At 40.8% G+C, this 13,378-nt stretch overlaps 2 protein-coding genes across 7 annotated transcripts in view; one reads left to right on the top strand and one right to left on the bottom strand.

The window, feature by feature from the left end:
- The window catches only part of PDZ-GEF (PDZ domain-containing guanine nucleotide exchange factor), a 27,503-nt gene extending 17,414 nt beyond the window's left edge, over positions 1-10,089 (top strand). For 4 of the 5 annotated variants that reach the window (XM_065492247.1, XM_065492250.1, XM_065492251.1 and 1 more), the window contains 15 exons: positions 1,879-1,954; positions 2,997-3,254; positions 3,527-3,822; positions 3,962-4,066; positions 4,204-4,321; positions 4,375-4,800; positions 5,271-5,777; positions 5,912-6,283; positions 6,343-6,523; positions 6,578-6,789; positions 6,900-7,136; positions 7,496-7,774; positions 7,970-8,213; positions 8,848-9,009; positions 9,569-10,089. In XM_065492247.1, the coding sequence (XP_065348319.1) occupies positions 1,879-1,954; positions 2,997-3,254; positions 3,527-3,822; positions 3,962-4,066; positions 4,204-4,321; positions 4,375-4,800; positions 5,271-5,777; positions 5,912-6,283; positions 6,343-6,523; positions 6,578-6,789; positions 6,900-7,136; positions 7,496-7,774; positions 7,970-8,213; positions 8,848-9,009; positions 9,569-9,600 (3,505 nt within the window). In that variant the 3' untranslated portion in view covers positions 9,601-10,089. Of the gene's footprint in view, positions 1-1,878; positions 1,955-2,809; positions 2,939-2,996; positions 3,255-3,526; positions 3,823-3,961; positions 4,067-4,203; positions 4,322-4,374; positions 4,801-5,270; positions 5,778-5,911; positions 6,284-6,342; positions 6,524-6,577; positions 6,790-6,899; positions 7,137-7,495; positions 7,775-7,969; positions 8,214-8,847; positions 9,010-9,568 lie in introns of those variants that run through there. The other variant, XM_065492252.1, reaches the window with a different exon arrangement.
- LOC135944968 (lipid storage droplets surface-binding protein 2-like) lies at positions 10,074-13,378 on the bottom strand. Of its 2 annotated transcripts, none has more exons than XM_065492253.1 (8): positions 13,240-13,378; positions 13,131-13,185; positions 11,912-12,208; positions 11,223-11,406; positions 10,641-10,804; positions 10,420-10,587; positions 10,255-10,353; positions 10,074-10,198 (listed from the first exon to the last, which is right to left on the bottom strand). In XM_065492253.1, the coding sequence occupies exons 1-8, from the start codon at positions 13,281-13,283 to the stop codon at positions 10,133-10,135; spliced, it is 1,077 nt and encodes a 358-aa protein (XP_065348325.1). In that variant the 5' UTR covers positions 13,284-13,378; the 3' UTR covers positions 10,074-10,132. The 2 variants fall into 2 exon arrangements, with proteins under 2 accessions (XP_065348325.1, XP_065348326.1); XM_065492254.1 differs by having other exon boundaries at positions 10,420-10,575.

Here is a 13,378-nt window from a genome sequence, read left to right as displayed (position 1 = left end):
GATCGATTTTTATCACCGACAACGAAACGGCGACGACGACGACCCGAGACCGCGAATAACACACGGGTTTGTTTGTTTTTCTTTTGCGCAGGCACGAATGGCCAAAACTCGACTCTGTTTGCCCAGCCGATGGCTTTTCCGCACACCACGGCTCATGGGAAATATCAGAGTGGTTTTCCTTTCCACCAGATGCCTAGCATGAAATCTTCACAAATGCTTTTATATTATTTTTTGGTACGGACACCAAAGAATTTAAGGCGGTTGGATTTTTTTTTGTCACAGGACCATCAAATGAGCACGAATTAAACATTCGAAACAAACTAAAAAACCTTGCAAAATATGCAAATGTTAGAAAAAAATGTATTATCATGTGGATAAAAATTTAATTTGTGATCAAAGTGAGTAAAAACCTTTTTTAAGGAATATAATATCCTAAAAAATAATGCTAGTGTCGTCTTTATTCCAATTTTTTGTGATTGATATAAATAATCTTCGTCCCTTTTTGTTATTTTAGGAAGGTAAAATTAAATTTTCTGAAATTATTACAATTTATCCATTCTTTTCTAATTTTGAAATAAAATTTTAGAAGCAATTATAAGCTTTTTTTAAAAAGATATCAAAATACAATTTTAATACGTTTTTAATCCTAGGAGTTGCAATTATTTCAAGGTTTTTGTTCCTTAAAAAATACAATTAAATACAAAAATACCATTTTCACAAAATATTAGAATTCTTTGATGTTGTCCCCCATTTTTTTAATTATGAAAATTTGTAAATCATTGGATTGGAGACCAGACGAAGTTTCTTTTAAATAGGTTGATACTTGGTCTGTGTATTATGTTGTTTCAAAAGGCACAATCTAAGCTCAAAACAGTGTACATAACAAGTTAAATTTGCTAAAAGTTGTAAGTGAGAAATATTTAAATTAAATGTATTTAAAAAGGTATTTTATAACTTGCACTAGGTGCGAAAACAACAGATAATAGTAGCCACAGCCCCTCGATTGCATGCTCTAAATCGGCACTCTAATTTTTTTGTTTGAATTTAACGTCGAGAAAATTTATAAATAATGGCTACAAAAACCGTTTTCCAGATTTCCCATCGTAAAAAGGTATTCTTGCTTTTCATTTGCCCTAATAACTGTTATTTCTGAAGAAAAAAATACGCTGAAAAGTATTTTTGCCAATTTGCCGCCTTAAAAATTGCGGTGCTGCATTCTGAAAATGCTCTAAATTAAAATTTCAACGCACGAAAGCATATCGGGCGATTTTAGAGACTGGAAAGCATCAGTTTTGCTGTCTTTAATAAACAGGAAATAAAGTATGTTTTTTGGAACAAAAAAGAAACTGGATGCACTCTTGGATTTTTTAAAGGAAGTGCCTTTGAATTCGGGGGAAAATTATGTTTTACTAGTAAGTTCAAAAAATATAGAATCCCTAAAAAACTTGGATACCCTCAAAAAACGTCTAAGTTGGCCAAGAAACCTCAACATCAGGCTTTGACCTAAAAAACTGTTGCCACATTCATCAAGCGCCTAAATTCAGGGACATAGTTGTGCTGAAATGTGAAAATTCCATTTTAAAAAGAGTGTGCTATCCTAGCCTTACACTTATTTACTCAGAACTATTCGATCGCGCAAGCATAAATCCTCAGCAAATATATATACAGGCAGTGGTATCGCACACACGTCACTTTCTTGCCGGCGTTTCGTTTTCAGCGATAAAAAGTAGCGCACGGCGGCCGTGAAAACTTTCTCGAAGTGTGAGGCAGGCGGCTGGCTAACCGCGGGTCTTCGCCCTTCAGCTGGAGTCCCTAAAAATCCCATTTTGTCATCATGTTGTGTGTCTCATCTCATCTGATTCAATTGTCTGCTTTCAGCTTCGGAAAGAGGAATGGCGCGAGCACAAGGCGGCCCAACGAGTGTTTCGTGCTGGAGCCCTCGGATATGCTGGTGGTGAGCATGCGTTCGACCTTTGACCTTTTGATCTCGCGGGTGGGAGGGAGGGTGACACTTGTTGTCGAGTATTGATTTTGAATGCACGCCGCTGGAAATGCAAATTACAACTCGCCTCCGTCGCTCGCTTCCTTTTTGCACTCGCCCGCTGCCTGTCATTAAAAGCGTCTTTTCAAAATCGCGACAAAGCCTTGGCATGAGAAAACTCGGCCAACGCGATGACTCCGAGATGAGCCCGAGACCACTTTTTCCCTGAAGCTTAGCTACCAGGAAAAATTCCAATTGTTTAGCTATTTTTATAAACAATTTAAAAGTCTGAAGTGGTTTAGTGGTTTAATCTGTTTCGTTTTGTGGCAGATAAAAACATGCTTTAAATTTTTATTTACGCTTCACAGGACATACTAAAAAATTAAAATGACTCAACAAGAAGCTGTAAAATTGCTAACGATGTCAAATCTCTCGTGTTATCCCCCAAAGACTTTTCTATCATTTTCCAAATTTTAGCGAAAATAGAGATTCCTTTAAAACTAATTTTTTACCTGATATTTATATTTAATAAAAATTTTTAGTTATTAAAATAACAAAAGAGTATTCTTACCAAATATTTCGTGATAGATTTGGATCACTCTGCTGCCAATTTTTGATTCTCGCCTTAATAGGCAATGCCTACTACCAATTAGGAGGCAGCGACAATAAGTGTGCACCAGTTACGCGGAAACAGGCGTGTGCCTGGAAAACGTCGCTGCGCCGCCGCAACTTCCGTTTTATAAAAGAACTGCGTTGACGCGCGAGAGATAATTCGTCATATCCTGAAGGAAATCAGGGAATCGGCCTTTCTCGGGGTTCGCTGGCTCTCAGTCGAAGCTCACGATGTGGCGAATAATCAAGCATACTAGGGCGAAAATTGAGTCGGGTCAGGGCACCGAAATGCCCAAGCCGAAGAACCGTCCGCTCTTCCGCGAGTGGATCGCTCCGCAGCAAGGGGTTCGTCCCGTCCGGCCCGCCACAGCAACAATTCATTCGTTCCTCCTTAAATTCGCAGATTGACTATCCGGACGCGGGGCAGCACTCCTCCAGAAGCAGAGCCATGAACTACGAAGCGCTGGGACAGCTGCGTCCCGAGTTGTACGTCAAGTCGAACCGAAGTTCGCACTCGAGCGACACCAGCTCAGCCTACTCGGGCTCGGACACGATGCACAGCGTCCAGAGCTCGATCGACGCGGACGAGGTCGACCTCACGGGGCTGGTCGAGTCTGTCGTCGACTCGGACGAAGATGACGACCTTGCCGAAAGCATCGATGTGAGTTTTTTCATGAATTTTGCTTCTCTTTCCTCTGAAATAATTCTTTTTAATCGTAAAAAATAATGTAAAATTTACAAATTCCAACAAAAAATGACTCGAATTGCAGCCTTGGCGAGAATTAATTATTTACAAACAAATCTAATAACAATTAAATAATTAAATTATTGGATTTTATGTGCTGCAAACACACTGAATTAATCCTTGATATTTCCTTCAAGAAATATATTCATAATTAGTATGTAAAATAAACACAATTTTCAATTATTTAGAGCCTTACTGTGCGGGACACAGTTCGTGAGTGCTTGGAGAAGGACCCGTCCGAGCGGACGGACACGGACGTGGAGACGCTGCTGGAGATGACGCAGCACCTGAAGGCCTTCACCAACATGACGCTGGCCGTACGCCGGGCGCTGTGTCAGGTGATGGTTTTCGCCGTGGTCGAAAAGGCCGGCACCACCGTGATGAACGATGGCGAGGAGCTCGATTCTTGGAGCGTCCTCATCAACGGCCACGTCGAGGTCGAGATGGCCAACGGTGACACGCAGCACCTGCACATGGGCGACTGGTGGGTTAAAAATATTGTTTCATAGCATTTATATAATATTTTCACTAATTATTATTATGTTGCTTCGAATTAAACTTTAAAATGAAAATTATTGTGCAATTGTATTATTTTCTAAAATTCACTTTTAATAAAATTGCAGCTTTGGCATTACACCCACCATGGAAAAACTGTATCACAGAGGTGTGATGAAAACGAAATGTGATGACTGTCAATTCGTATGCATCACTCAAGAGGCATACTATAGGTGAGCGTCTATTTCTGACTTATTCCCAAAAATATTTACGATTAACAGCTAACAGAAAAATGTTTTCCGGACAAAAGTGTAACAAAACTATACATATATTTCCCCTTTGAACGCATTCTAATGGTTCCTCTCCACAGGATCCAGCACCAGGGTGAAGAAAATATCAGGAGACATGAAGATAACGGCGAATTAGTTTTAGTTACTGAACAGAGAGTTATAGATAGCGGTAGCAGACGAGGACACATAGCGATCAGGGTTAGTCTTGAATTAATATTTTCCCTCTGAAATTCCTAATCGGCCATCCGCAGGGCACGCCAGCTCGGCTGATGCAGCACCTGGTCGAGGAGAACTCGATCATCGACCCAACCTACGTGGAGGACTTCCTGCTGACGCACAGGACCTTCATCGAGTCGTCGTTGGCGGTGGCGAACCAGCTGCTGCAGTGGTTCGAGAAGCCCGAGTCGCGCGACAAGGTGACCCGGGTGGTGCTGCTCTGGGTCAACAACCACTTCACCGACTTTGAGATGGACCCGGCCATGATGGAGTTCCTCGAGAAGTTCGAGGAGAAGCTGGAGAGGGAGAAGATGCAGGGCCAACTGCGTCTGCTCAACATCGCGTGCGCCGCCAAGGCCAGGACGAGAAACATCACCCTCGCCAGGCCTGATAGAAATGAAATCCTCCAGTTTTCCATTTTGGGCGGGTACGAACGCGGCTGTGGCATCTTCATTTCTAAGGTAGGATTTCAAAATTATTTGTTTTTGTCTCTAGAAATTAAAGGTCGTTGAACAGCTTTTGCTCGTGTCGAGAAAATTAAAAAATTGTTCGTTGTTTCCTGAACACAACTTTACTTAAAACTTTCAAGACTAATAATTTTGTGGCGCCTTCTCGCCATTTACAACAATTTTGTAATAATAATTTTGAGGAAACAACTCGGGTCATTGGACTCACAATAATTTTCATTTTTTCAGGAATTTAGAAAAATATTTATCTTGCTTCCTCATGGTCCAATCTCAAATATTTAAGTGCATTGGAATCCTCTTGCCAAATCTGCTCTAATTCTTTTAAACTAACATGCGACGTGCCGGATATTAAAATTTGATCAGTCAATCGTGGTAGAAACCTACAATGACAAAAAATGCTCTAGTTTCTAAAACTAAGAATTTTTTTTAATTTTTTTAACATTTCATTTCTTTTCTATCTTCAGGTTGATAAAAAGTCGAGGGCGGAGGAAGTAGGTCTGAAACGAGGCGACCAAATCACGGAAGTGAACGGCCAAAGCTTTGACCACGTGACGCACGCGAGGGCGCTGGAAATCCTACGCAGCTCGACCCACCTGAGCATCACCGTCAGGTCGAACCTGCTCGCCCTGAAGGAGCTGTGCCAGAACAACGACGCGATGGGCCCCAGGTCGCGGGCGATGCACCGATCGGAGCCGCCGGCGCCGCCGATCGCAAAGCCGACGAACGCGTGCCGACTGTCGGTGGCGATCGACGGCGACGCCACGCCGGTCAAGGAGAACGCCAAGAGTCACAAGGGCGGCTTCATGACCATGGGCACCAAGAAGCGGCTGCAGAAGGCCCTCATGAACATCCTTCCGCGCAGCATCAACGAGACGGACAGCAGCTCCATGGGACACAGCCTCAGCAATCCGGACCTCGTCAGTCTATGCTGGGCCGACGAAAGGGCCGATTTCCCAGAACACGTGCTCAAGGTTGGTCTCCAGAGTTTATTTAATTGTCTATTATTTTGAAGATTTTAAAATAAATTATTCACTATCATTTCACTTCTGATAGTTTAATTATTTTTTGAATTGTATCAGTAACGGTTTTGGTTTCGTGCTTTCAGGTATACAGGGCGGACCAACAGTGCAAGTACCTGCTGGTGCACAAGGAAACGACGGCGCAGGAGGTGGTGATGCTGACGCTGCACGAGTTTGGCAACACGGAGCCCAGCTCCAACTTCAGCCTGTGCGAGGTGAGCGTGGCCGAAGGCGGCATCATCAAGCAGCGCCGGCTGCCGGACCAGCTGCAGAGCCTGGCGGAGCGAATCGGCCTCAGCAGCCGCTACTACCTGAAGACCAACGGCACCACGGAGCCGCTCGTGCCCGACGAAATGGCCAACGACCTCGTCCGGGAGAGCTCGGTCAGTTTCCTCCAACTCAATGCCGTCGAGGTCGCCATCCAACTCACCCTGCAGGACTTTAATATCTTCCGACAGGTACGAAATTGATTATTATAAATTATATTCAATATATTTATATTCTTTGTTAATTTCAGATTGAGAGCACTGAGTACATAGATGATCTATTCGAGCTGAAATCTCGGTACGGCATGCCGATGCTGAACAAATTCGGAGAACTGGTCAACAAGGAAATGTTCTGGGTAGTCACTGAAGTGTGTTCCGAACACAATCCTCTGAGACGGATGCGGATCGTGAAGCAGTTCATCAAAGTTGCCAGTGAGTTGAAATTGTGAAAATAAATTCATTCAAGTACTAAACTAATTTTTGTAGGACAATGCAAAGAATGCAAAAACTTCAATTCCATGTTTGCCATCATCTCGGGCCTGGGGCACCTGTCGGTGTCGCGTCTGCGATCCACGTGGGAGCGTTTGCCTGGAAAGTACCAAAAACTCTTCTCCGATTTGCAAGATCTGATGGACCCGTCGCGGAATATGTCCAAGTACAGGCAGCTCATCAGCTCAGAGCAGTCTCAGCCCCCAGTGGTGAGCGAATTAAATTAATTTTTATATTTTACCTACAATTAACCCTTTTGTGGGAGATTTTTTACAGAATAAAAATTTCATGTGCTCACACTTTTTGCTCTTTGGTGTAGATTCCATTCTACCCAGTGGTGAAGAAAGATCTGACCTTTATCAAGCTGGGCAACGACTCTAAAGTCGAGGGCCTGGTCAACTTTGAGAAGCTGCGCATGATAGCCAAAGAGGTGCGCACTCTCGGCAGCATGTGCTCCTCGCCCTACGACCTGCTCACAATGCTCGAACTTGGCGGCCAACCCCCTTCCAGCGCCATGAAGGCCATGAACCAGATGACGGCCGGATCTCAGCAGCAGGTAAAATTTTTATCAAACAAAATTAAAATGATAGTTGAGTAAAAAAATTATTGTATTTTTCTGAGCCAATTTAAAATCACTTGTTTATTTTTTATAAAAGATTTTCTTTGCTAAAAATTGGATTTAATATGAGAAATTTAAATATATACAATTTTATACAATTTAAATATCAATCCAGTTTTTATCAAATCATGCGGATTTTAAAACTTCTAAAAATGTCCTAAATATATTAAAACGGTAAATTCGATATTTTTTCTCAATTGCTTTAAATTTTTTGAGCTGTATAACAGACAATGCTGCTTCCATTATTTCCTGTTAAAAATAATAAATATAATTTGAACTGTAAAATTCTGTTTCAGGCTGCTACAGTGAAGAGGAGAAAGAAGTCGACCGCAGCACCAAACCCGAAGAAGATGTTCGAGGAGGCGCAGATGGTGCGCCGGGTGAAAGCCTACCTGAACAACCTGCGGGTGATCACGGACGAGGAGCGGCTGCAGCATCTCTCGTTGGAGTGCGAGCCGCCAGCGTCGGCACCGTCTTCAGCGGCACCTAGAAAGAGACATCCTTCACCGACGCTGTCCACCACTTCCACGACGTCCAGCACGTCGGCCACCAGGTTCGGAGCTGCGTCGCCACAGGTAATTCGCCTTTAAATCCAATTGAATATTATTTTTGATTGAATTTATTGATTAATCAGAATTTTTAACTCAATAACTAAATTTAAATTTGCCTGCAATTGTTCATAGAACAATACATCAATATGTTAATTAAAAATTAATATATTTAAAATACAAATTGCAATAAATTTTAATTCTAAATAAATGCTATTTTAGGCGGTGAGGAAAATGCTAGCCCTAAGCGACTCGTCAAAAACGCGGCCGCACCAGCCGCCGCGGCTGCAGCCGCCGAGTCCGACCGGCTCCCGCAAGTCGGGCCACGAGCGGTCGCACTCGGACACGCCGGCGGCCGTCGACCTCAACGCTGAGAGCAGCAGCGTCACCAGTCTGAGCAGGTCCAACAAGGACTCTGGCCTCTCCATGCGCGAATCTCCCATTTCACAACGCAGACATTCCACAAGTGAGTCCATTGGGCCCAGAAAGGAATTTTAATCTTATATATTTTATATGTATTTGAAAACTAAAAATTGAAAGACTGCTTAATTTTAAACTCAATAAATAAATAAATAATAAATTCTATCGATGGAATGAAGTGCTAAAATCTTATATATATGTGTAGTTATTTTAAAGCGGTAATTCAAACATTCAGATGGCCGTTTTTAGCCACTTGAAAATCGTCTCAAACGGTCCAAACCGTCTACTCGGATTAAAAATCTAGGAAATTTTTTATATTCGTTGCTTTCGTATATATTTTACTTGTGAAATAACCGAATTTGTATTTAATTTTACAAATATGCTTAGTAATTTGTAAAAATTAAATTTTTTCAAAGCGATTATCAAAAAAAAAATAAAAAACAGACAGAAAATTAGGGAAATTTATGTGATTGTGATTATGGAACAAAAAAAGCTCTACAACAAACCGTAAATTCTTCCAAAAAGGCGCAAAAACTGTCTTAAATTATCCTCGGACAGGGATAAAAAGCAAAAGAAAAGAATAATAAAAAGGATCAGGTTCGATGCGTCTGGAAATAAATCAGATTTGAACGCTGCCGTGAGTGCCCGCACAAATCTGACTTTGGGGTTTTGTCTCTCAGTTGACCAGAAAGCGATGGGGCCGCCTCAAAACCCACCGAACCGGCCGCAGAGGCCGCCAGAGTACAACGAGGCGACGCGGAGGATGCGCACGCTGGGACTTAGCAGGGCACATTCGCACGAGGGCGTCACCAACACCGACTTCTTCCATTCCGACGACGATGGTAAGCCTTGCCACTGCACTCTCACTGTCTTTAAGGACTTTATTATTAGAATGTAGATAATTATTCTAAAAATCAATGTTCCGTTGGAATATTAACTGCATAAGAAAAAATTATACCGATATTCTTCAACATCATCGATCAAGAATTAAATTTGTCTTTGTCTTTTACCCAAATTTATTTGCTAATCAATTTATTAAATTATAAAAGAGGTTCTTGGTATTTTGTCAAATTAAGGAATTTTAATATTAGTTTGATTTTTAATATTTTTATTTAAATAAAATAATTTTTTGTCCATTTTACAAAATTTAATTTGAAAAATCTCCGGGTAAAATATCTAGGTGGAATTTCTTTTGAAATCTCAAATTAAATACTGAACTCTCTCCTTGGAAATTTTTATTTAAAGTTAAAAATTACTTAAAAAATTGTTAGTCTGAAAATTAAAATTCTTTTTAAAAATTTATAACGATTTGTGAGCCTGAAATGAAAACCAAGATATTTTATTCTTCACAAAAAATATGTCCTTTGAAACAAAATATTAAAAAATCTGATTTTTCCGCAGATGACGACGGGGCGCAAGTGTCGGCCGTGTGAGCCCGCCCGCCCGCCAGCCCAGTCCAGCCGGTGCAGCCCGGAATTCGCATGCCAAAGAGGGTTTTCGTCCACATTGCGACGCGCCCACCACAATTATTAATGTTTAAAGAAACAAACGAGTTGGCGGAATGTGCAGAGTGCGCTGGGTGACGCTTTCTCAGTGCGTGAGTGAGTGAATGAAGAAGCTCGTGACAAATCCATCAGAATTACTATGCATAAATATATCTATTTTGAACCACACAAGCATATATGTCTGTCTATAGGGAATAAATGTGTCATCGTCAGATTTTTATTCGCTGCGACATTTTAAGACCAATGAGAAGGAAGAGGAATTATTTTTATCTTGCGTGACACGGTCTCAGTCAAGTTGAAGCAGAAGTTTATCTTGATATTTTAGTAAATTATTAATTTTTTATCACATCTTTATTGTTGTGTACAAATCGTATATGGAAAATGAAAGTTGGAAACAATAATTAAAGAAAAACTTAACCTTTCGTTTTATTTCTAATCAGTACAAAATACGTTACGATTATTATTCAGACGTGACGACTGCGCTTTGCGCGTCAGCAATCTCCTTGCTCTTCACCAAAAACGTCTCCTGTTTAGCAGGATTTAACACAAAACCAAATAATTTTAATCATTTTTATTTCATACCACGACCTGGCCGGTGTAAGTGCTGACCTCCTGCAAAACTGTCTTGATCTTTGCAGCCTGATCTCTCACCGAGTCGGTCACGTCTCTCAGAGTGCACGTCTGATGGAGCGAATCAAAAAGAGACACTCATCAAAAATAAAAAATAAAAGTAAATCCGCATCTCACCATGAGGCCCTCGTACATCTTCTGAGCGTAGCCCTGCGCCTGCTTGACCTGGGCAACCAGTTTCTCCGGCATCAGGTGCTCCATTTTGGCCGGAACGCTGGCCAGAAACGCAGACAAATTGTGCGCCAGCCTCCGTGCTTCCTCCTGCTTCTCGCTCTTGTTCGGAATCTGCTTCGTCTTGTACTGAATCAATTTTGAATAGGCTGTAAATATTCACTTACAAGGTTGAGCAGGTCGTTGACGTGGTTGATCGACGCCTCGCTCTGCGTCTTGAGGCCCTGCATCTGCTGCACGACGGCCCGGTACGTGCGGCTCCGCACCTTGTTCGAAATCTGGCCCATCGTTTGCAGCGAGTGGCTCACTTTGTCCACTTCCACGTCTGACACTGAAATTCCAAGGGATTTAGTTTTTCGGGAATCCATTGATGATTTTAGTGACTTAAAGAACGTCGGAAAATTATCAAAAATTTCAATATTGATTTAAAAAACCCTGGTTTATCTAGATTAAAATGAAATTTGTATAAAAAACAGTGGTTTATTTTCTAAATACTGAGGAAATCTTAAATTTTATTTTGTCTTGGGCTTCTAACGCTTTTTTCCTATTTTTTTACATTTTCCAATAACCAAACTGACCTGGAAGTCAGCTTTAAAAGAAATATTGAGCCGGATTTTCCCATCAAACCTAGGAAATTTATTCAGGGACTTTTCCAGAAAAAATACAAGTAGTCATCGAATCAAAATATTTTCCCCTTGGTTATAAAAAATAAATATCAATGGTTTCTTCCAAAACTGGAACCCATTTACCTGGGGTTTCGGGCTCGCCCTCCTGCGCCGGAAGGTAGAGGTCGAGGTATTTGTTGATCAGGTCGGCCGTGGTGTCGAAGCCGCCCAGGGCGATGGCGCCCCATTTGGTCGAAAGCATGTCGTTGGCTTTGTTCCAGCCGTAAGACTTGACGGCGCCCACCTTCTCCATCGCTTGACCGTAAATCTGTCAAAAATACGTAATTTTAAATTTGGAAATAGCAATTTAAAATTAAAAATGTTAAAAAGAGAATGGGCGAATTAATGTGGAGCCTTTTTGTCTATTTTTGTAGGACAGGGAAACTCTTTTTAGTTGGGAAGGTGAATTTTTATTTTAATGTAAAATATAAATCTCCCAAATATTCTGGAAGTTTCCTATTTTTCATGTTATGTTGTAAAATCTTTAAAAAATTGGACTTTTTCGTCTTTTCCCAAAAAATAAAATTGAAGATCGTTAATAGATTTGTTAATCACTCAGAACATTAAAGCCATTGACGATTTATCTCCCCATTATCTTGACCAAAAATAGGAACAATATAATTCCTATCATTTGGAAATGAAATAGCTGGCACATCAATCGATTTATCTAGAACAAATTACCAGCCTTGTAAAATAAACCCTGGCTAAATTCAGAATTAAATTTTTTAAGAGTTTGTCTGATACAATTATGAGCAATCCATAAAAAGAAATACCTCTGCAGGTTGTTCCTTGATGATGGGCACCTTTTGCTCGATGACGGCCAGTCCGGAGCAGAGAGTGCGGTCGACGGCCCCGATGGGCCCCTGGGGCAGCGTGGTGGCCGCCAGCGAGCCCAGGGAGGCGACGGTGTGCTCGGCCGTGGTCAGCGTCCAGTTGGCCACGCCGCTCGAGCCCTTGACCTTTTCGTAAGCGTCGCTCAGCGCCTCCACCACCGGCAGCTTGGACACCTTCTCCACGCTCGCCAGGTTCAGCCCGCCGTTGACCTGCTTCTGCTCGTCGCCGACCATTTTCTGGAAGAAAAAGTAGAGTGTTGTGTTTGTTGGAATTTTACTGGGCGTGTGTATTGATGAATGGTTTCTCTGCTTTTGGTAATTAAATGACGAAATAATTTGAAAATGCGCGTCATAATATTGAAAAATCCATTTTCTATTTTCTTCACTGCGTGGAGTGTTTACTAAATGTTTTTGTGTTTCTGCTGGAAAATGCTGACAAATAATGTTTTCTTTTGCCCATTTCCCACTCTCTTCATTTTTGAAATGTTCTGGTTATTAGAGATAGATTTTTTTAAATAAATATCTGCGTAATAAAAATTATAGTTCTCTTTTCAGAATGAATGTGCCTTTTTCACTCTTTTGTATATTGTTGATATCAGGGAAATAAATGACTATAAATAAAGAAATCGAATTGATTTTTTTCAAATTCTAAATTCCTAAAATAGTGCAGACGGAAAGCATTTTTAAAAGATTGATTTTGAAAATTATCTCTAATTTTGACATCCAAAATATATTAATTAATGTCTTGTATTTTCATTTGTTTAAATTATTAATAAAATAGGCTGAATTAATTTTTATTAATTAATGTATCAAACATTTAAATATCTAAATATCTTAGAAATCTATTTCTGGTTAAAAACAAACTAAAACCATTTTCTTGGGTTAGAAAACCTCAGCTGGAATGAGCATTAGGGACCTGATTTAAATTGTATCGAACCAAAAAATCGTTTAGTCATTTTGGATGGTTTTTAGATGAGAAAAAGAATAATCTATTTCGTATAAATTTCACAACCCTAATCATTACGCATTGAAAAGTTTAATAATCATTGAATCAAAATCGACTGCTCACTTTGACTAACAATAAGAACAACCATCATTTTTAAATAGTGCCTTTCATCGATCCAATTTGAATTGAAACTAAGAATAAATTCAAACTCACCCCCTCTTCGTGAGGTACGGTTTTTTCCTGAGCGGCCAGCATGCTCCTGAACATCCTGAAATGCGAGAAATGAAAATAATACGAGCAGAGCTGCTTTCTAAATATATACATGAAATCGCAAATGAGCAGTGGAGACTCTTGCGTTCGGTGCATTCTGAGCACGCTAGGCCTGCAAACTGTCTGCCTGACTGAGTGAGTGTATGTTGTAATAAAATTTGCACGTCTATCGTTATGTCATGCCGAGAAGC

Source organism: Cloeon dipterum, chromosome X (genome assembly GCF_949628265.1).
Source record: "Cloeon dipterum chromosome X, ieCloDipt1.1, whole genome shotgun sequence".
NCBI lineage: Eukaryota > Metazoa > Arthropoda > Insecta > Ephemeroptera > Baetidae > Cloeon > Cloeon dipterum.
The sequence above is the reverse complement of the archived record's forward strand: the minus strand, read 5'-3'. Positions and strand labels throughout refer to the sequence as shown.

What these genes read in the sequence shown, in the direction of transcription:
- LOC135944968 (XM_065492253.1), bottom strand. Translation starts at nt 13,283, where the DNA reads ATGCACCGAACGCAAGAGTCTCCACTGCTCATTTGCGATTTCAT. An exon ending in TCAAGGAACAACCTGCAGAG is followed by an intron (nt 11,407 to 11,911) that starts GTATTTCTTTTT and finishes TATTTTTGACAG; the next exon opens with ATTTACGGTCAAGCGATGGA. An exon ending in TCAACGACCTGCTCAACCTT is followed by an intron (nt 10,588 to 10,640) that starts GTAAGTGAATAT and finishes AAGACGAAGCAG; the next exon opens with ATTCCGAACAAGAGCGAGAA.